Source organism: Schistocerca americana, chromosome 9 (assembly GCF_021461395.2).
Source record: "Schistocerca americana isolate TAMUIC-IGC-003095 chromosome 9, iqSchAmer2.1, whole genome shotgun sequence".
NCBI lineage: Eukaryota > Metazoa > Arthropoda > Insecta > Orthoptera > Acrididae > Schistocerca > Schistocerca americana.
Genome location: NC_060127.1, coordinates 149,347,985 through 149,371,865, shown reverse-complemented (window position 1 = coordinate 149,371,865; position 23,881 = coordinate 149,347,985). Strand labels below are relative to the sequence as shown.

General features: G+C 40.5%; 1 protein-coding gene across 1 annotated transcript in view; it reads left to right on the top strand.

Annotated features, from left to right (window-relative positions):
* Nucleotides 1-19,383, top strand: part of LOC124550942 (serine/threonine-protein phosphatase PP1-beta catalytic subunit) — a 91,158-nt gene extending 71,775 nt beyond the window's left edge. The window contains exons 7-8 of the mRNA XM_047125749.1: nt 2,763-2,871; nt 17,336-19,383. Of these exons, the coding sequence (XP_046981705.1) occupies nt 2,763-2,861 (99 nt within the window). The 3' untranslated portion in view covers nt 2,862-2,871; nt 17,336-19,383. The remainder of the gene's footprint in view (nt 1-2,762; nt 2,872-17,335) is intronic.
* The last annotated feature ends 4,498 nt before the right edge of the window (nt 19,384-23,881 follow it).

Genomic DNA, 23,881 nt, shown 5'->3' with positions numbered 1-23,881 from the left:
CACTCTGCTTCTTCTCTTTTCCATTCTCCAATGTCTTTCCTTGACCTCTCTTGCCATCTACACTTACGGCATTCATTTATTTTAACAATCTTTTAACTTTAGCTGGACATAGGCAAACCTTTTAACCTGTCAGTTGGAATAGCCTTCTCAGAGGCTTTACATTTAAATTTTTCTGAATGGCTGTATCTCAAATCTTGTCACTCCAGAAAAAATACAGGGGGGAGTTCTGTAAAAGAACGGGCCCACAAAACCACAGATTAATATCCTTAATTACAGTTTGCTGCATATTCTAACTATGAGAGCTCCTGTCCATGAACCTACATCTACGTCCATACTCCACAAGCCACCTGACGGTGTGTGGAAGAGGGTACCTTGAGTACCTCTATCGGTTCTGCCTTCTATTCCAGTCTCATATTGTTCGTGGAAAGGAGGATTGTCGTTATGCTTCTGTGTGGGTTCTAATCTCTCTGATTTTATGCTCATGGTCTCTTCGCGGAATATACGTAGGAGGGAGCAATATACTGCCTGACTTCTCGGTGAAATTATGTTCTCGAAATTTCAACAAAAGCCCATACCGAGCTACTAAGTGTCTCTCCTGCAGAGTCTTCCACTGGAGTTTATCTATCATCTCCGTAACGCTTTCGCGATTACTAAATGATCCTGTAACGAAGCGCGCTGCTCTCTGTTGGATCTTCTCTCTCTCTCTCTCTCTCTCTCTCTCTCTCTCTCTCTCTCTCTCTCTCCTATCAACCCTATCTGGTACGGATCCCGCACTGCTGAGCAGTATTCAAGCATTGGGCGAACAAGCGTACTGTAACCTACTTCCTTTGTTTTCGGATTGCATTTCCTTAGGGTTCTTGTAATGAATCTCTGTCTGGCATCTGCTTTACCGACGGTCAACTTTATATGATCATTCCATTTTAAATCACTCCTAATGCCTACTCCCAGATAATTCATGGAATTAACTACTTCCAGTTGATGACCTGCTATATTGTAGCTAAATAAGGGATCTTTCTTTCTATGTATTCGCAGCACATTACACTTGTCTACATTGAGATTCAATTGCCATTTCCTGCACCATGCGTCAATTCGTTGCAGATCCTCCTGCATTTCAGTACAATTTTCCATTGTTACAACCTCTCGATATACCACAGCATCATCCGCAAAAAGCCTCAGTGAACTCCTGATGTCATCCACAAGGTCATTTATGTATATGCCTCATCACAGAATTAAAAAGATTTTCTCGTGCAAAACTCCGATTGCACTTTCCTCACCAATATCCTGTGAATTGTGGATGAATGGTGGCAGACAGATTGTCTATTCCTAGCTTTCCAGAAAGCATTTGACATTGTGCCATACTTCATACTGTTAACAAAAGGCCAAGCATGTGGAATAGGTTCCCAGGTAGGTGAGTGGCTCGAAGACATAAGTGACAGATCAGAGGTGACGGTATCATCAGGAGTGCCACAGGGAGGAGTGATAGGACCACTTTTATTATCTATATAAATTAATGATGATGTGACTGATAGTGAGCAGCAGTCTGCGACTATTTGCTGACAAACTGTAGTGTGCAGAAAAGTGTCATTGTTGAGTGACTGTAGAAGTGTACAAAATGATTAGGTGTGGAATGTAATGCACCTACCATTATACCGGAATTGTATATAGGTGGACTATTTAGGCCAAAAGCTTTTGTGGTCACTGTTACTTAACCTCCGTTAGCTATTTGACTGGACTGAGTTGCTCTATCTTGAGGCAGCACACTCAGTTCTTGAAGATGCCAAGTCCGCGCCAGTTGGAAATCTCAAACACCCATTACTACAAAATAAATTCTTGTACTGCTTCTGTATTGCACATGTATTTTATCCCAGTTATGATATTCCGTATTAGATTTTACTGTAGCAAGGCTTTAACAAAGGCTTGACATAGCTCACAATACGTATATGCCTTCTTCATTTAGCTCTGTATGTCTTCTGTGTGTCTCCATTGACCAGTGTCATCACGACCATTGTCTTGCAAGGCAAGATTCTGTGGCCTGCAGCAAATATCTGAGGTGGGGCAGGGTTCTCAGGGAATAACTTTCCCGATGAGCTGATGTCTCCATGTGCAGGAAATCTAGGTGCCTTGGTGATATGCTGTGTCCACTTTTTCGCTCATGACATGCACAAAAGAAACGAAATTTCTCGCAAGATAGGTGGTCCAAAACACTTACTAAAATAATGCTTATTCAAGGTCACGAGTATCCAGGATGTAGATGGATCAGTGCATATTTGAGTGAAGACAAATAACAGTGGTGCTTCTCAAGTGCTTATGATTTGTGGAAGGGCAAATAATTTTATGCTCTGCCTGAGTTTTGATAGCACATAGATCTTGGCTCTCAGTCTATTTTTACTTCTGAATCTTTTCCTATACCTAGTGGATTTCCTGCCCTTCAGCTGATATACATGTTACCCTTCTTTTCCTGTTTCCTGTCTTTCACCTAAGGGAGAAACTTCCTGAAATTTCTAGACCCTAGAGATTAAACTGTGTTTTTTGAGCCTGTCAACTCTCTTAGAGTCATTCCTGTTGTAGTAGCCGTTAGACGCTTTTGCCCCAGATTTCAACATTTTTTTACATTCACTTTACCAAAACATAGACTAGTAATGTGAAGGCATGGCAATAACCATTTTGTGGTTCCGTGGGAACTAAACAATTATTCATATTGATATAAAGAAGTGCCTCATAGCTCACTAAATTAACTTGCTGAACTTATTTTCCTGTTCCAGATTTTAAAACCATCAGAAAAGAAGGCAAAATACCAGTATGCAGGAATGAATTCTGGGCGACCAGCAACACCCCATAGGAACCCAGCAAAGAAGAAATAAAGTGTGACAGGTTAGTAGTGAATTAGTACAAATTATTTCTTTATTACTATACCCAGCATACAGTTATTAAATTCACCACTCCCTCTCATTTTAGACACTAATTTAGGTAAATTAAAGGTTTCAGTGTAATTTGTCATTGGTCCAGATGAGATCCGTAAATTTTTTTTTTTTTTTTTTAAGAATATCACTGCCATTGTGGGGAAACTGGTTGTAGAATGCATTGGTGGAGCACTTCTTGGCATAGGGCATGTTGTTCAAATATAATATAATGGTAATGGTGATTGTGTGTTTGATGGCAAGGGCCAGTTGGGTGAATTTATCACAGGCATTGACCTCAAGATGGAATAAATTCTTATGTAAAAGAATGGGTACAAGCAGAAAGCAGAGTTAATAAGTACTAACCAGCTAGAAAGAAACTGAAAGTTCAGATTCGGCGGGTACGGTGAGGCAATATGTCTTTGGTATAATAATTAATTGTAAAAAGCTGATCTTGAGAATTATGTCCTGTAGCAACTTCTGAACTGGTCAAATGAAGGTGTGTGTGTTTTTTTTTTTTTTTTTTTTTTTTTTTTTTTTTCCTTCCGAGTGGCTGTTCCCCCAATCTGTCTTGGATTAGTAAAATCATTGCTGGTGAGAATCAATTATGCTTATCAGAATCTCACATATTTGTTCAAAACAATGACAATATTGAGTGAATTTCTAAAATTTTTGTTGCATAAATACAAACAATGCTGAGAAGTGAAGGTCAACAACAGAGAAATTGCAGCAATTAGCTGAGTCAGTGGTGAAAATATTTATGTAAAGGCTCTCCTTTCTTATTGGGAACAAACTGTTGAATTGTGTATTTGTGTGGGTGGGGTTGGGTGTGGGTTTGTTGATGTGGATGTGCCTGTTGTGTAGTTTCTCCGTTTTCCCTTTGCAGAGTGGTGATCTAATGTGGCAATGTAACTTCTTGATAGATTAAGAACTGTGTGCTGGACAAGACTCAAACGTGTGACGTTTACCTTAGACAGGCAAGTATACTGCTGACTGAGCTATTCGAGCATGATTCACGATTTGCTCTCACAGCCTCACTTCCATCGGTACCTCTTCTCCTACCTCCCAGATGTGTCAGAAGAGGAAGTGGGTGGTTCAGTCGTTAGAGTGCTTGTTCGTAAAAGTCATATGTCCCAGGTTTAAATCTTGGTCCAGCATGCAGATTTAATCTGTTGGAATGTTTCAAACCAGTGCACACTCCACTGCTGAGTGAAAATTCATTCTGGTAATGTGGCAGTATTCTATGTTGCGGTATGTAGAACCACACTGAATACACTTTTCCACTGTTGTCTTAGAAGATACCATCGCCACTTGGTGAAGTTTTTTTGTTGTTACCAATCCAAACGTCAGTCCACAATTTTACTGCCTCCATTGTATGTCTCTCATAAGAGTAATGAAATTGAGATTAGGGCAGATCAAGAGGTGGTGATTTTGCTCCTCCTTACATACTCAAATAGAACAGTACAAGAGAAGGAAAGTTGCTATTCAACATATAGCAGAGATGCTGAGTTGCGATAGGCACAATAAAAAGATTCACACAATCATAGCTTTCGGCCATTCAGGCCTTTGTCAGCAGTACACACACACACACACACACACACACACACACACACACGCACGCGCACGAGGGCAACTTGCACACACGTCTGCTGTCTCTGACAGCTGAAACTACACTGCAACCAGCAGCTCCAGTGCATGATGGGTGTGGCGACTGGGTGGGGTTAAGGAGGAGGCTGGGGTGGGGAGGGGGAGGGATGGTATGGTGGGAGTGGTGGACAGTGAAGTGTTGCAGCTTAGATGGAGGGTAGGAGAGAAGGTGCGGAGGGGGAGGGGGTAAGTAACGGAAAGGAGAGAAATAAAAATAAAAATAAATTAAAAGACTGGGTGTGGCAGTGAAATGACGGCTGTGTAGTGCTGGAATGGGAACAGGGTGGGGGCTGGATGGGTGAGGACAGTGACTAATGAACGTTGAGGCCAGGAGGGTTACATGAACGTAGGATTTATTGTAGGGTAAGTTCCCACCTGTACAACTCAGAAAAGCTGGTGTTGGTGGGAAGGATCCATATGGCACAGGCTGTGAAGCGGTCATTGAGATGAGGAGTATCATGTTTGGCAGCGTGCTCAGCTACAGGGTGGTCCACTTGTTTTTTGGCCACAGTTTGTCGGTGGCCATTCGTGTGGACAGACAGCTTGTTGGTTGTCATGCCTACGTGGAATGCAGCACAGTGGTTGCAGCTTAGCTTGTAAATCACATAACTGGTTTCACAGGTAGCCCTGCCTCTGATGGGATAGGTGAGGTACGTGACTGAACTGGAGTAGATGGTGGAAGGAGGATGTATGGAACAGGTCTTGAATCTAGGTCTATCACAGGGGTATGAGCCATGAGGTAAGGGATTGGGAGCAGGGGTTGTGTAAGGATGGACGAGTATATTGTGTAGGTTCGATGGACGGCAGAATACCATGGTAGGAGGGGTGGGAAGGATAGAGGGTAGGCTATTTCTCATTTCAGGGCATGACAAGAGGTAATCAAAACCCTGGCGGAGGATGTAATTCAGTTGCTCCAGTCCCGGATGGTACCGAGTTACAAGGGGAATGCTCCTATGTGGCCGGACTGTGGGACTTTGGTACGTGGTGGGAGACTGGAAAGATAAGGCATGGGAGATTTGTTTTTGTACAAGGCTGGGAGGATAATTACAGTCAGTGAAGGCTTCAGTGGGACCCTCGGTATATTTAGAGAGGGACTGCTCCTCACTGCAGATGCGACGACCACGGGTGGTTAGGCTGTACGGAAGGGACTTCTTAGTATGAAACGGGTGGCAGCTGTCGAAGGTATTGCTGGTGGTTAGTAGGTTTGATATGGTCGGAGGTACTGATGTAGCCATCTATGAGGTGGAGGTCAACATCTAGGAAGGTCGCTTGTAGGGTTGAGTAGGACCAGGTGAAGCAAATGGGAGAGAAGTTGTTGAGGTTCTGGAGGAACGTGAATAAGGTATCCTCACCTTCAATCCAGATGGCAAAGATGTCATTAGTGAATCTGAACAAGGTGAGGATTCCTCTAGATGGCCCATGAATAGGTTAGCATAGGATGGTGTCATGCGGGATTTGTTTGTAGGTAATGCCTTCAAAGGAGAAGTAATTGTGGGTGAGGATATAGTTGGTCATGGAGACTGGGAAGGAGGTAGTTGGTTTGGAATCCATAGGGCGTCTGGAAAGGTAGTGTTCGTTAGCAGTAAGGCCATGGGCATTAGGAATGTTAGTGTACAGGGAGGTGGCACCAATACTGGCGAGCAGGGCACAGTGTGGTAAAGGGAAAGGGAAAGGAACTGTGGAGGGTCGGTCGAGGAAATGGTTTGTATCTTTTATATAGGAACATAGGTTCCGGGTAATAGTTTGAAGGTGTTGGTCTACGAGAGCAGAGATTCTCTCAGTGGGGGCACAGTAACTGGCCACAGAAATATCAGTCCTTTCCAAAGGCCTCACCTTTTTCCCCACTCCCAAATTCGACCATGCAGGACTAGTTAAAGACCTTCTCTCCTTCTCCCGGTCCCTACAATGGAAACACTTTTTTGCCGCCAACCCAACCAATCAGACTCAATCAAAGACCAATATTGAACCTTGCCTAAATCAGTTCACTCCTCCATACCCACCCCCTGTTAACTTTCCAGAATTTCTTATCCTTGAACCTTGCCTCACCATCATTCCCCAAATCCCTTAATACGCATACTAACCTTACATCCACAGAAAGAACCACAGTCCACCATCTAAAAACTGATCCCGATCTTATAGTCCTACCTGCAGACAAATGCTCCATAACCGTAGTTTTGAACTGCAAGGATTACATGGCAGAAGGACTCTGTCAGCTGTCAGATACTTCCACCTACAAACCATGCCACAGTGATCCCATTCCAGCAATCCAGCAGGATCTCTAGTCACTACTCAAATCCTTAGGCCCATCCCAGAACCTCTCCCCAGAGTCCATCTCTCTACTTATCCCTACCACTCCCGCACTCCCACCTTCTATATGCTTCCTAAGTCCATAATCCCAACCACCCAGGACGCCCCATTGTGGCCGGTTACTGTGCCCCCACTGAGAGATTCTCTGCTCTCGTAGACCAACACTTTCAACCTATTACCTGGAACCTAACATCTTATATAAAAGATACAAACCATTTCCTCGACTGACTCCCCACAGTTCCTTTCCCTTTACCACACAGTGCCCTGCTTGTCACTATTGATGCCACCTCCCTGTACACTAACATTCCTAATGCCCATGGCCTTACTGCTAACGAACACTACCTTTCCAGAATCCCTATGGGTTCCAAAACAACTACCTCCTTCCCAGTCTCCATGACCAACTATATCCTCACCCACAATTACTTCTCCTTTGAAGGCATTACCTACAAACAAATCCCGCATGACACCATCCTATGCTAACCTATTCATGGGCCATCTAGAGGAATCCTTCCTAAAAACCCAGAATCCTAAACCCCTCACCTTGTTCAGATTCACTGATGACATCTTTGCCATCTGGATTGAAGGTGAGGGGATACCTTAATAACGTTCCTCCAGAATCTCAACAACTTCTCTCCCATTTGCTTCACCTGGTCCTACTCAACCCTACAAGCGACCTTCCTAGATGTTGACCTCCACCTCAGAGATGGCTACATCAGTACCTCCGACCATATCAAACCTACTAACCACCAGCAATACCTCCACTTCGACAGCTGCCACCCGTTTCATACTAAGAAGTCCCTTCCGTACAGCCTAACCACCCGTTGTCGTCGCATCTGCAGTGAGGAGCAGTCCCTCTCTAAATATACCGAGGGTCTCACTGAAGCCTTCACTGACTGTAATTATCCTCCCAGCCTTGTACAAAAACAAATCTCCCATGCCTTATCTTTCCAGTCTCCCACCGCGTACCAAAGTCCCACAGTCCGGCCACAGAGGAGCATTCCCTTTGTAACTCGGTACCATCCGGGACTGGAGCAACTGAATTACATTCTCCGCCAGGGTTTCGATTACCTCTTTTCATGCCCTGAAATGAGAAATAGCCTACCTTCTATCCTTCCCACCCCTCCTACCATGGTATTCTGCCGTGCATCGAACCTACACAATATACTCGTCCATCCTTACACAACCCCTGCTCCCAATCCCTTACCTCATGGCTCATACCCCTGTAATAGACCTAGATTCAAGACCTGTCCCATACATCCTCCTTCCACCATCTACTCCAGTTCAGTCACTTACCTCACCTATCCCATCAGAGGCAGGGCTACCTGTGAAACCAGTCATGTGATTTACAAGCTAAGCTGCAACCACTGTGCTGCATTCTACGTGGGCATGACAACCAACAAGCTGTCTGTCCACACGAATGGCCACCGACAAACTGTGGCCAAAAAACAAGTGGATCACCCTGTAGCTGAGCACGCTGCCAAACATGATACTCCTCATCTCAATGACCGCTTCACAGCCTGTGCCATATGGATCCTTCCCACCAACACCAGCTTTTCTGAATTGTGCAGGTGGGAACTTACCCTGCAATAAATCCTACGTTCACGTAACCCTCCTGGCCTCAACGTTCGTTAGTGACTGTCCTCACCCATCCAGCCCCCACCCTGTTCCCATTCCAGCACTACACAGCCGTCATTTCACTGCCACACCCAGTCTTTTAATTTATTTTTATTTTTATTCCTCTCCTTTCCGTTACTTACCCCCTCCCCCTCTGCACCTTCTCTCCTACCCTCCATCTAAGCTGCAACACTTTACTGTCCGCCACTCCCACCATACCATCCCTCCCCCTCTCCACCCCAGCCTCCTCCTTACCCCCACCCAGTCGCCACTCCCATCATGTACTGGTGCTGCTGCTCGCAGTGTAATTTCAGCTCTCTGAGACTGCAGACGTGTGGGGGTGTGTGTGTGTGTGTGTGTGTGTGTGTGTGTGTGTGTGTGTGTGTTGCTGGCAAAGGCCTTAATGGCCGAAAGCTATGATTGTGTGAATCTTTTTACTGTGCTTATTGCGACTTAGCATCTCTACTTTATGGTGAGTAGCAACTTTCCTTCTCTCATATTGTTACATTCCATCCTGGATTTTTCATTGTTTGATTCATACTCAAATAGAGTAGGACATGGAGTAGTTGACAATGGTACTAAGAACCTCCAGTACGCAGTCCACAGTGGCCTCCAGAATGTGAATATAGATCCTGCCAAATTCATTCCAATGATATAAATGGCATTTCTTGCTTCTAATTTTCTCAGATTTAGTGTGTTGTGGGTAATCAGCGTTAAAATAGTTACATTCCCTTGACTTCATTATGGCTGGATTTTGCAGTTACAAAAATCTATCTGTTTCGAATTTATTATTTTTGACATACTGGTATTCTATATTGTAGTAATTCAATTTTAATTATGGAATGAGTAAAGATAAATGGTCGCAGTGTAGTGAGGTGCTGAGTGGTCGACAGCCGATAAGAGACCAAAATAATTATTAAGTCTCTTACATTCTAATCATAGATGTATCCTACCCTGCCGGAGATCTGTGAAACAAGTTGTGTCATATATCAGATCTGCTGTAACTTCTGCACAGCCTTGTGTGGCAACAGTCACCAGCAGACTGTCCTCTTGAACAAGTGGCCATTGACAGACTGTAGTAAAAAGCGATGTTAACAATCTAATGCCATAAAGTACTGTTAAGCACAGTACACCAATGATAAGAGCTCGAAATTTTTTGCGATGACAATGTGTGTCTAAATCGGGATGAAATATGGAGCTTCAGACAAAATTCGGCTTTGTCTTTGTCAGGAACATCTTACCATCACTACAAAGATGCTGAAGAATTCTGGTTTACTTAACGATGTCGTGAAGAACTCTTGAAATGAAGCTGCTAGACCTCTCCAGCTTTACAGTCCAGCAAAAATCGATGGAGGTGGTCGTAGGTTGCAACCTATTCTTAGTGCTATTGGTTTCTCCCAGCTAAAGGTTAGTCAAATTTCTAACCAGGCTTATAACACCCACAGATGGCCATTGCAAAAATTGTATTAAAATGTCTTGAATGTTCATTGAAAAATTGGGAAAATCAGTTTGCCCTAACAATATTTTTGTCAGCCTGGATGTTGTCTGTTTACAAAACTTCCATGGAGGACACATTGAACCTATTGACAGACAACTCTCCTCCTGAAAATATGAAGTTGTTCTGTTGTGCTTTGACCACCACTTATTTCTTCTGACGGTAATTTTTATGAAATGACTGACAGAGTGGCCAAAGGTTTTCCATTGTCTCCAATAGTGGCCAGCTTCTTGCCGAGTGTTTTGAGGAGCATGCATGAAATTTTGTCCCTTTTTGTCTGTATTAATTTCATTGACAGTCAGTCATCCCTGATAAAGACAGAGGATTATGTAGAAAGCTAAAGATTTGATGCAGAAATTAAATTGCGAATGTTTTGTACATGCTGCTAGCATTAGATGGCTGCTTCACAACCCATCCCACATAGATCCTTCCCCAAATGAGCTTCTTTGAGCTGCATCGACGGGAATCATTACAATTCTTTGACACTGCAGTCCCTTTGTGCTCTCACTTGCTAGCTCCTATCCCATACCCACCTCCAAATCTGTCCCTAGGTCTCTCACTTCACTCCATTAATCTATGCCCACAGTGTTTAGATTCTTCCTCTTATTCTGTTCCATTCTGTATTCGTGCTCCTCGAAATCCACTCTTCCACTTGACGTGCTACATTTGACTTCCTCAGGCTCTGCCAGTGACACATTGCTATAGCATACTCTGCTTGCTGCCTATCCTACTCGGGCGTGTTCTACCTTCCCCTCTGCACCCCACCCCCCTCCCTCCCCTGCCCCATCTTGTCCCTGCTACACACATGCGCGCGCACACACACACACACACACACACACACACACACACACACACCGAGTGAGGTGGCACAGTGGACAGCTCATTTCTGGCCAGCCATCTTTAGGTTTTGAGTGATGTCCGTAAATCACTAGGACAGTTACTTTGAAAAGGGCATGGTCGATTTCCTTCTCCGTCCTTTCCTCACCTGAGCTTGTACTCCGTACGCTAATCTTCCTTCTCTTTACACACTCTGCCTGACTACCATCCTCTGCTGTCTGCCCTCTGCAGTCCCCTGGTGTAATTTTTAATAATTTGTTTGCAAATGCCTTATTTTTAAAACTGCAAAGAGCTGCTGTTGCAATAATTCTTTATTTACTACCAGTTTTGATCTTCTGATCATCTTCAGATATCATAAAATTTTGAAAATTGACATTGCTTGCATGACAGTGTTTCAACTGTGCCATAAAAAATAAATAAGAACAATCGTGCATTGTTGCTGTCAGTAGTAAAATCCATTATACTATCGATAAGACACACAGACACCATTCACAGATGAGATCTTAGGCCTAAAAACTGGCTCATAGTTGCCTGCGAGGCAGTATGAGGAGCTACCTAATGACCGTGGGACACACGATTAGCATGTCATCGATCCCTTCAGCTAATATTGCCAGTAGATGAAGTCTGATGGAGGACCCCCCCCCCTTTTTTTTTATTGAAGCAGCTCTTCATTTGGCCTCATGAGTCTGAGTGGACCCCCATTAGACCTCCCTAGCTCAGAAAAAATTTGGAGGTGGTACTGGGAATCAAATACAGGTCCTTCTGCACCAAAAACGGTGATGCTAACCATTTGGGTAGTCACTGTAAATAGTAAAACATCCTGATTATGTTTTGGTCATAAGTCCAACTGATGTTGATGCAGCTCTCCACTGTAGTCTGTCCTGTGCCAACCTCTTCATCTCTATATAACTACAGCATCCTACATCCATTTGTCTGCTTTCTGTATTAGAACCGTAGTCTCCTCCCCCCCCCCCCCCCCCCAATCTCTCCCAGTAAGTTTTAACACTTTGGGCTAACTGCACCAATGTCAATTAAAAAGCAAGATGTCCTACAGTTATGTCATCACATTTAAATCTTAATTGAGATTAAGTTTTCTCAGCACTGCACTAACGCAGGTTAGAAAAAGGTACTGTACATGCTCAGATAATAATAGTTGTAGTCTGTGGTACTTACCTATAAAACCACCTTGGTACTTGGTCACACTTTTCAGTTTATCATAACTTGGGTATTGTTACTGCACTATGAAGCGCAACTAACAGATGCTGAATTTCTCAAAATTTGAAACCGATGTCCTTTTAGAGCTGACAGCTGTAATGTAAATAATTTAGAATGCAAAAAAAATGGATGAGTGTAGTGTTAGGGAGAAACTTGAGGTGTGGTCAAATACAGTAACACAGTCTAACAACAGGCCACAAAACAACAGTGTTCCATATTATTAAATTGTGGTCGTTGACAGTTTGGCAGTTAAATGACAAATAAGTTCTCTTACTGTAGGAAAAGTTCCACATTATACCCCATAATATACTGAATCCTTCTGTGAGTACAGTCTACAGTACCAATGACTCCAGGAAATCCATCAAGTACTCTGAAAACATCCATCTCGAAGTGTAAATTCTGCTGGAGGACAAAACTTTATGTATTGTGGAGACTTTGCTGCTATGATCCCCAATACATCACTGATAATTCTGTACATTGTACTATGTACGTTAGCACTACCACCAATAGCTATATTAAATGCACCAGATGCTTGTGCACTCAATGTCTTTAGAAGTCTGTTCATTGGCAACCTCTCGTTGATTTGACATAATAATCACCATACTGTTTCCTTTGAAAGACAAAGTGTTTCTTCAAATTTCCTGCCCCTGTAATCTGCAAAAGTATTTCCCATTTCCACAAGTACACCAGGGAGTGGTAATTTACATGGTCAAGATATAATATTTCTTCGTCTTCTGTGCCATCTAAAACATCAAAATGCACCACCACCTTATTATGGTACACTTTTACTTCATTCTAGCCATGATAACCTAAACTAGCCTCCAACCTCCATCAACTTTAACTGTGATTAACTAACTGCCTTGTTCAACAGAGGTTGGTGCTGTGGAATTTTGCATTGGCCAGGGTTAAATGTGAACTAACTTTTAATTGGCATTGGTGCAGTAGGCATTTTGAGTCCTGGTTCTTTTCAGCATGCATGTCACAGAATCCCAAGCCTTTTTGCATATCTTAAAAGTGCTTAACAATTCATTATCATAACGTTAAGTACAAATTTGGATAATTTTTTTAAATTTAGAAAGCTTCTTTTATATTATAATTACAAAATAATTTACTACAAATATAGCACACAAATTTTATTTAAATTTCAGTACATGTTTATGAAAAAATCTGTGGGGATTCTTATTACTGCAATTAACAAGAATTTGTCATTGTATGGTACAGTTTTAAATACTCTGGTATGTATGGTGTAACTTTAGTCAGGGCAGCATAATGCTGTTTCTTTACTTTCCTGTGAACAGTTATGCTTTTCCTGTGCAAACTTTGCATTCTCTTTCTTCTTTTCCATGGAAGGAATTCTATCAGCAAAATGCTTTTCTAGAAATCTGTTGCTACATACATCTAGGGGAGTAGCAGTGTTTTGATGTATGCTTCATTTTTTTGCAAACTGCAAACTTAGTTGCAGAAGAAAATTTGTCCTGATTATTTTGTGGTTTTCAGTATGACACGAGTGTTCACTCCACCATTATAAAGAAGGTTGGAAAATAATTTTTCACCATGTCATTTGCCATTTCTTGAAAAGGTAGTGAAATGAGTTGACCATTCTTGTTTACACCAGTCTTGCCAAGATTGTAGCCTTGAATGGTATCAGGTCAGGTTCTTTGTCTTTTGGGTTCACTTCTGTTTGCGTCATCTCGTGAAGACTTGACAATCATAGAAAGACTCTATTGTCCCTCCACTTCAGGCACAATAAATGTTTCTCCCCCATTAATATACAGTCATCTTTCTCTATCTTTGTTGGCTATGCCTTGTTTAGGAAATCCATTCTGATTCGACACATACATTCCCATAGCCTTGGATTTATTCTCCCACAGAAAATAAAAAAATTGGTTAACCGTAGTATCTGGTGAACCGTAGTATCTGTCACTGTCCCTTGTTGAGGTAGCCAGTCGGGGCAGTGAACGTGAGCTGTTTAACTGACCTTCAACCATGTACAGTTAATTGTGTAAAACATATCTTGTCTTTAAATCACCACACATGTGGAAAATAACTTCCTCTGAATCTACACACACCTTCATCATTGATATGATCTTCCTCAGTTGAAAGCACTGCTGGAAACTGTGAAAGCAAATTATTCTGGAAAGGTCTGATCTTATGCAATGTCATTTACATGTAGTTGTAGATACAGACACTAGAGAATAGCAAAGAATCTATTTCCAGCCAGAACTGAATCTGCAAAAGGTGTGGAAACAGTTATTTGTAGACCAGTAATCACATATTTTGTTTTTCATTACGAGACACGCATGGCTTAGAACAACAAAGAGCAAAATACATTTCTTGAAGTTTATACCACAATGTGCACCAAATGCTTGTGGGTTTCATGTTTTTTGAACTTCTCATTTTTCTGTAATGGATTTCGCATATTTGTTAGTTTCTGCCTTGATGTGATTTATTGTTGCTTCAGTAAGAAAAGTTGAAAAAATATTGAAAGGACTGCTGTTGTCCTCCACTTCTGCCATAGATCCACTTTCTTCTTCGAATTCAGGTAATGATGGTTTTTCATCAGATGTGGTCCATCATAATTCCTCATCTGAAGATTTTTCAACAGTAAAACATCTTCTATATAACTTACATAGCTGATATATCAAGCATAGTAATGTAGAACAGTGGAATGGTAATGTTGAAATAATGCTGTTTTTGTGCCAGAGTCTAAATCAGAATCAAAATCACTGTTTGCTTTAAAAAATGTCTCCTCCAGAACCTGAATTTTCAGATGGTTCATTCAAAAGCTTCTCGGTCACTATTGGTCAAAACCTCTAACATATTTTTGGAAAATGTACTGCTAGCATAACAAGATGTCACGTGTCAGTGCAGTGGATTTGGATAAGTGGGGGTTGTCTTTGAGAACACCGAAATTTTTTGAGGAACATCCACATGATGGCACCACAATGCAGAGGTCATTTCATAGAGTTTCAGACCCAAAAAGAAGTGAAAAACATGTGAATGGAGGAAGAAGAGTGGAGCTAGAGCTTGGGACACTTGCAGCATGCCTGTCACACACACATGCTGTGCTTGGTTTTGGGATTGACATGGGGGCCATCAGACCTGTTAATCACTGGTTTCAATGAGTCTTAGGTATGTTGTAGAGGAATCTGTCATGAGTACACGTCTAGTGGCTTTCCATGTTACAGCCTCTAATTTTTAAGAAAATAAATCTTGAAATAATTGTACCTCCAATACCTGAAAGTTTTGACCAAGTGAGTGTAGTGCAGTGGTTAAGGTTCACAGCTATGATGTCAGTGGTATGGGTTCAAACCTTGCATGTACACTTTTTTTCTTCAGTTTTTACATAATTTACAGAATATCATTAAATAGTAAATGTCACGCAAAACTGTTCAAAAGTAGTCATATTCACAGTAATAATTTCATTAACATATCAACCATTACAGCCAACTTTGTTGAATAATACGTGTTCTGTTTGTTATGGAGTAGATAACACAATCGTCTTACTTGCTACCACTTGTTGTGTTAGAACAGAATTATGGATGGTATTTGTTATAGAAGCAACGGAAACACAGATTCTGGTACCGATTCTGAAAAATTCATGTGCCTGCAAGACTGTAGCTTTCATGAAACGTGCACATGAATTTTTCAGAGTCGGTACCAGAAAATGCAGTTCATTTCAATTCAGAACTATTGTTATTTCTTCGGTAATCTTCAATATGAACCACACACATTTGACCATTCCTGTGAAAGCAGGTCACTAAATTGATGTAGAATTGAAGAATGTATTTTTATGGAATGTTCACTCAAAGATATTTATCTATTTGTCTTCACAATTTGGGAGCATTTTGAATTATTTTATTTATTTATTTGGAAAATTTTTACACGTCTGTAAAAGCAAACATCATTCGATCGGTTGATCCGAAGGATGCCATGAACCTTAGCCATTGCGCTACGCTTGTTTTGTCTAAACATGACTGACATTGTGGGGATAGGATGTATCTATAAAACTTCAACATTAGTTTTCACAGAAACTAGGGGCCGCTGCATGAAGAGCCACTAGCTGTGTACTCAGGACAGGTCTCTGTAGAACACACTGGAGACTCATCAGAATCAGTGATTAACAGGTCTGATGGTCTCCATGTCAGTGTTAACTCCCAGGCTTCCCTGAGTTACCAAATTGATGATTCCTTGATGCATCAGGATGTGTCCTATCAACTGGCCCCTTTTTTAGTCAAGTTTGTCACAAATTTCTCTCCCCTCCCTCCGTCCCCCAATTTTTTTCTGTACAGCCTCTTTAGTTATTTGACCTACCCATTTAATTTTCAACTTTCTTCTGTAATGCATTTTATAAGTTTCTATTCTTTTAAATCTGAACTGTTTATCATCCAGATTTCATTTCTGTTCTGTACGAGGCTACACTCCACACAAACCACTTCAGAAAAGAATTCCTCATACTTCAATCTGTATTTGGTGTTACTTCATGTAGCTAGTCTGCATTTTAGATCCTCTCCTTTTTGGCCATCCACAGTTATTTCACTACCCAAATAAGAAGTCATAGACTACTTTTAGTGACTCATATCATAATTTAATTTCAACACCCTCATCTGATTTAACTCAACTACATTCCATTACCGTTGTTCTGACAACTTGTTTTTAAAACACAGTCTAGTATGTTCATCTGCTCTTCCAAGTACTTTGCTATCTTTGACAGAATTACAATGTCATCAGCAAATCAAGAAGTTGATTGTTTTCCTTCCTGATCTTTAACTCTCTTCCACATCTCTCCATGGTTTCATTTACTTCTTCCTCAATGTTCAAAATGAATAAAATGAGGGGTAGGCTATACAACTCTCGGCCACAAAAGTGAAGGTAAACCTGTCTTGAAACACGAGATTGATTTTAACACTGCAGTGCTTCACCAGATGCAGTTCTATTACAGGTAATATGACATTGCCTTCCTCCAGCCTTTGAACTGACTTACGCTCCTGGCTACAGATGGACCTACAGTTTAACATGTACTTCGAATCATGGTGCAAGTTGCTGTGATGCATGATGGATTCATTTTATTTGATGTAGAGTAAACTGCCACTGAATGGGATGTTGTAAATAATTTTATGATACCGGAGGATGATGGGAAGTTTGAATTAAGTTAACAGCCGCTCTAGGTACTTTTAAAATACTGACAAGCTGTGGGATACGGCCTGCATAAAATTTATATATTAACAACACTATTCTGTAATTGATGAATATTTGTGTGTGTTTTTAATATTTTATGCTCTTTTTTCCAGATTTAATGCACCTCCTTAATTGTGTTTTACAGGTGCTGAAAAATCCAGTGTGTGTGAGAGTGGAGAGAACTTGTGTGTTTCTTCTATTTTCTGGCTACAGCCCTACAATCTGTGATGATATTTTGCTATACAAATTCAAGATACTGTCACTGTTTGTAGAGATAAGTTATAAAGTATTCTTCATCCCAGGAATATACATCACATCTTCAGTCATTACATCTCTCATGTGATGCATGCCGTTCCTACTTATTACTTACTTTTGCTGTGGAACAGAGTAGCCTCGAATGACAACTGTAAAGTGAATTCTTTTGCCCAAAGTTGTTTGCTGCCAAAGTGCTGGAGAAACTGCATGTATATTTAATTATGTAAAAAAAACCTTTAAATTCAAATCTCTACTTATTCTGTAAATGGCTGGTACATTATTTATTTATTTATTTCTCAGTATTTCAGTTCATTAACTGTCTTTTCAGTTTCTTTTCATTATATTCCTGGAGTTCATTAATATATTTCTTTTCTGTTCGCTGTGGAATGTTGTAATGTTTTCATTATAATGACCCTCAAACCAGTTGATTGTAATCATGTTGGAGACTTGATGTTAATGTCAGTTAAGTGTGCTTTTCAAACCTCAAAAAGACATTTACGAGACTATTTCACAGCTGCTGGTTTGAAGGTTTGCCGTGTTTTTTTGGCCTTTTTTAAATCACTCATTTAGAACAGGCTGTAACTGATTTTTGGTTGCTTACTGGAGGCACATGCCAGTTGCCTTAAAAAGGAAATCATATTTTAATTTCATACATCTGCCCTTCTGGCAAATGTTTCATATGTGGGACAGTTACATAATACAAGGCACACTTGGTCTGTACCATAAGCAGAAATGGAAGGACTTGAAAGAAAGCTTTTTTTTCTCAAAGTATGCTGATTTAAATGTGTTTGTTTCTTTGATACTCTGAATTTTTTACTGAAGGGAAAATGTGCATATGCTGCTGTTAAATATATACTGTTTTTGTTAGTGTAAACATACAGTTTTACATTCTAAGAGATGACTTTAATTTTAATTGATGTGTTAACAGAAGTACAAAAATGTTATTGCTTACTGGCTGCAAGTAGCTTGTTGCACATTCTATTTGAAAATAATGAGTACCAAAGAAACATATTGATATAAATGCATTTAAAAGTTTTCTTTTTAAGTGGTGTATCTTTTATGCTACAATATATGATGATCATAAGGGATTTAAGTAAAGTGTATAGACAGCTTTCTTTCCGGGTTCGATCATTTTTTTATGTATGTGTGTATATACAGTAAGTCTTGAAACAGATTTTATTAGTCTGATTTTTTTATGAAGTTGTTTGTGGACTCACGTAAGTCAGCATATTTCATCAGATAGATGGAAAATTGCTTTTGTTATAAATGTTGTGAACTTGAATTATTATAATGCCAGTTGAATTGAATCGTATTTTGGACTTTTGTAGCATATGTTGTGCAAAGTCTGTTTATTAAAAATAACAGTATTGAAGAAAGCTGATCATACTTTCATGTTTGTACGCACTGTGATGTTTTCTCAGTTTATTTTGCAACAGTTTTCTGTAGTAGAAAATTTGTTATGTTCACTGTTTACAGTGCATTTATCAACATCTCTGTGAGAGTTAGTTAGTGGTACCAGAAAGTATTCCCTATTTTGAGAGATGTCTGTGTGTTACCTGTAATGAACGGGCACTTGTGTTTGTGCTTACGTAGAATTCATTACTAATGTATTGGCTTTCAATTTCTGTAGCTTATATTTGTCATTTGAGAGAAATATTTTTCTTTAAATGTTGTGCATGGTTCCGTGTAATTGGTGATGCATCAAGTTGCATTTATTTTTGTCGGGACACAAATGTCACTGTAAAATAATACATGTTACAGTTATTGAAAAGCTTGTTAGATTTCATATTTGTTAAATTCAGAGCTTTCATTTCCTCATATAGTTAGAGATATTGGAAACTGCTTTTAAAATAATTATAATTAAAACTTGTCAATTAGTATTAATGATGATCAGAAGTGTTAGCCTTTGTGTTACAAATAAAGATTTCAACCAATGTTTATAAGATCTTTTTTATCTCCAGTATGCCACTCTCCAGATATATGATACATATAACAATATTCACTGATTCAGTGTGGTAATAAGAATCCAGCAGAAAGCACAATTGTAACATCAGTTGTTTTAATATGCCATCTGCAACCCGATGACTGGATTTCTGAAGATTTGATTTTTGCGTTATGATTGTGCTCAGAACAATAACTTCTTCCTAACTTTGAGGTGCAGTAATTCTGTGATTGAAGAAGTAAAAATGCAGTTTGTCTGTATTTGCAGGTTCATTATTTCATTGCAAGAGGAAAGATAATTCCCTTTAGTTGATGTGTATGTAGCATGGATGATTGAGTTTACTTTCTGAGAATGCTTTATAGTAAATTTTCAGAGATTTTACTGACTAGGAAGTCAACTGTTTCAACATGACATACTACATGATCAATAAAAGTCCTTCAGTCACTTTAATATGTACTATTGAATTTTAACTAAGACAGTGGAGTCAGATATGTGACACTAGAGACAGAACAGGACAGGATCCAGGATCTTGTTGTGATAGCTGGTTGTCACGTAAGCTGTGGTGGTGGCTAGCATAGCATTTCTGGCAGCTGCATCGAAGATGCTACTAGCAGGCTGTTTTGTTGCTCACGTGCTTGACACAAAATAGAAATAGAAATTAAACCTATGTTTCACATGTTGTAACACACAAATAAAACCATTTTAATACACACACAACCACTTTGATGTATATTACATCACTGCAGTGCAACCCAGCTTTTACATTCCTGGAACTAACATTTTGCTGCCGTCTGTTACTTTTTTTTTTTTTTACATGTTTATAATTTGCCCACGATGTATGCTTTATGAAGAAATGATAGTGAAGTAAAATCTGATATAGACAAAAAATTATGTTGGCATTGCATTGGCCTTCATGTAATATTTTCAGATATTATGTAGTTAAGTTTCTTGGTACTAGGGCACTTTACTCAAAAGAGCTAATTTGGTAAAAGTTGGAGCAATTCATGTTCTATCTCCAGTTGCTGCCAAGCTCTACTCAAGGTGATGGCTGATGGGAGTCAGTAGGTTTGTTTGAATAAAAGTATCATGAACAGTCCCAACCATTTCCAAACCCTCTCCACTTGCATGCACAACTTCGTGATTGTTGTGATCATTGTGGCACCTTTGTGTTTAATTCGTATCTCGTGTGTTTCATTGTTTGGTCATTTGTAGTGCTAGTTCACTCATTTTCTCTCTCTGCTTTGCTCAAATGTTTTCTGTTTGCACTAGCTACATATTTTTTCATGCTTAGCAAGACACATTTTGAGAATTTATTCCCATTATCAAGTGCAAACATTTACTAAGTACTTTTTGTTTCACAGACACTGTGTGTGTGTGTGTGTATTTTTCTGCATATTGGAGGTGGTACAGTAGGCCAACCGTACAATCTCAAAAAGACTTCAGTGAAAGAGACGGATAACAGCACAAATGCAACACCACACACAATACCTGTGTAAATGTTAGCACTTGGCAATGTGTTTAAATTCTCAAAAGATGTCATGCTAAGCTTGAAAAACTCCAGAACTGATGCAGTATTTCATTCTTTAAGTAATGAAGGACTGTTGCAGGGTTCCAAAAACATAGATTATGATGTATGAAATTGAGTCAAACATTTCTACTTCCCAGACAGTTACCTGTTCCAATTACATTGGTGGTAAACTTATTAAGGAATTCAGATAACCTTTTTTAGATAATACAAGGTGTATAACTTCGCTTCTGCCATTTGCCGATAGGTGGCAACAACAGTAAGTAGCGGTTGAAAGGAAAAGATCGCAGATGTCGGGCAGTTAGCTTGGACCTCGGTCAATGTAACCTCATTCAAACATAAGATGATTTGTGTCTGCATCATAAAGTTGTTCTTGATTGAAAGTGTCAGTTTATGAGCCTAATTCTCGTCATTTGCGAGAAGGATTACTGTTTTGTTTCAGTATGAAGAAAGCAGTGGCTGAGTCTCATCAAATGCTCTCAAGTACGTATGGTAAGGATGCTATTAGTGAAAGAATGTGTCGTGAGTGGTTTCAATGCTTAAAGAAAGGCGACTTTAACATCGTAGACCAGCATAGTGGTGGAAGAGAGAATATTTTCGAAGATTCAGAATTGGAGACATTGCTGAGTGAAGACTCGCATCAAACTCAAGAATAATTGGCATGTTTAATGGGAGTGACAGAGCATGCAAAATCGGAAGGGATTTGTGCATCACATTGAGACTGGGTACAAAAAATGGGTTCATTATGATAACCCTAAACACCAAGAATTGTGGTGATATCCTGGCCATACTTCCATGTTGGTGGCCAAACCGAATATTCATGGCTCCAAGATCATGCTCTGCATTTGGTGGGACTAGCTCAGTGTCGTGTACTAGGAGGTATTAAAACAAGGTGGAACAATCACAGGTGCCATTATCAAACGCAATTAATGCATTTGATCCGAGCATTGAAAGACAAACAGCCGCAATACAGCGAGAGGTACTATAAAGTGATTTTGCAGCACGATAACGCTCGATCCTACATTGCAAAATAGGTCAAAACATACTTGGAAACATTATAATGGGAAGTCCTACCCCACCTTCCGTATACTCCAGACATAGCTCCCTCTATCACTTGTTTGGATCAATGGCACATGGCTTGGCTAACCAACACTCCCGATCTTATGAAGTCACAAATTGGATCGATTTGTGGATCGCTTCAAAAGATGAACAATTCGTACACTACCCAAACGATGGAAGAAAGTAGTGGCCAGCGATGGAAAATACGTTGAATGATACATGTGCAACCAATTTGTTTCATTAAAGCCTCAAATGTTGGGGAAAAAATGATGGAAGCAAAGTTGTACACCTTGTAAACGAGTCCCTGATGAGTATTTTGATTCGTATTATGTACATTGAGAAAATTGAAGAGGGGACCCTATATTTAACTTTTACCACATAAATAGTTATTTCCCACATTTTCCAGCTTTCTACACCGTTTTTAAAAGCCCTTTAAAAGTGTAAAATAAATTAGGCATGCACGGCTACATTGTGCCAGCTGAATACACAGTGCTGGGCCTGTACTACTGCAGGTAGACAAGAGGAGGGATGCTTTATACAGTGAAGTGGGTGGGGGGGAGAAAGGAGACACGGAGCACTAAGGATGGGTGGCTGACGGCTGAAAGGCAGTAGGTGTACACAATAGGAATGAAACACACAGGTGCCAGCACCAGTCAGTTCGTGCAGTACACCATGATGTGATGCAATGGAGAAGAGAGGATGTGGGTGCAGGATGCGTGAAGTTAGGGTCCCAAGACAAGGCAGAGGTGGGTGTGGGTCTAAGGAGCTCGGTGGAGACTGTGGTCAGGGATTCTGGTGGCGAAGGACACATTGCGTGGATAATTCCCATCTATGTAGTTCAGAGAATATGATGGTGGTCAGGGGAGTACATGTTGTAAAGCAGCCACTGATATCGAGCATGTTGTGTTCAGCAGTGTGTGCTGCCACTGGATCCTTCTACGTATGAGAGAGTGAAACAAAATCATTTACAAAGAAAAGTGAATAAGGTCTGCTCTCAGATACAGTTTGGCTGAGGTCATTCATTCAGTTGGTAGGTGATCATGTCCACATAAAATTCTGTTCAGAAATGGCAGCAGTGCTGGTATATGACATGGGTGTTTTACCGTTGAGATGGTTAAGCATGTCATGTGAATGGAGTAGAATGTGGTTGGTGGATGAATTGATCAAATCTTGTCCACGGGTCTTCCACAGGGGTACGACCCAACTGGCATGGCGTGAGAGCAGGTGTGATACAGGATGAGGATATTGCATAGACTGGGTGGGAGGCCGAGTACCACCTACACAGGAGTGGGAAGGACTGTGGGTAGGGTGCTCCTCATTCCTGGGCACAATGATAGTCAAGACCATGTGTGTATCTTTTAATACAAATTGTTGGTTTATTTGACAAGTGATATTTCTGATTTTTTAGATTTGTGTGTGTAAAATTAAAGTTACACACTCGGTCCTAAATAGCAATGGTATTGCCATATAAACAATGAGCAAATAGATATTACTCCATGGAACTAAGTCGACACAAATTTCTCTTACAATATAGCATTCAGCTGTCTTGAAATTAGTGTGTCAAGATCCTTCTCTGTGTTCCAATGGGAACAGTTACTAGCAAAGACTAAAAAAGATAACTTCCATCTTGAAGATTAAATGCATGGAAGGAAATCTGAGGTTTTCACATTTGGCACCATTAAAAAATACATGTTTGTACTGTGTACTGTGCTGCATGGTGTAGTGGTTGCAAAGATGGACGTCAGGAGTGAAGTTGCGCATCATGCAGCCTATAGCACACAGTTTGAGTTGTAACATGATGTCCTGTGGCTGCACGAAAAGCATTATTCAACATGGTGGTGTTGCCGTCAGGGTTCCTCCGAGCCGTAATCTGTAGGCAGCGGCTGTCCACTGCAGTTGTAGCCCTTGGG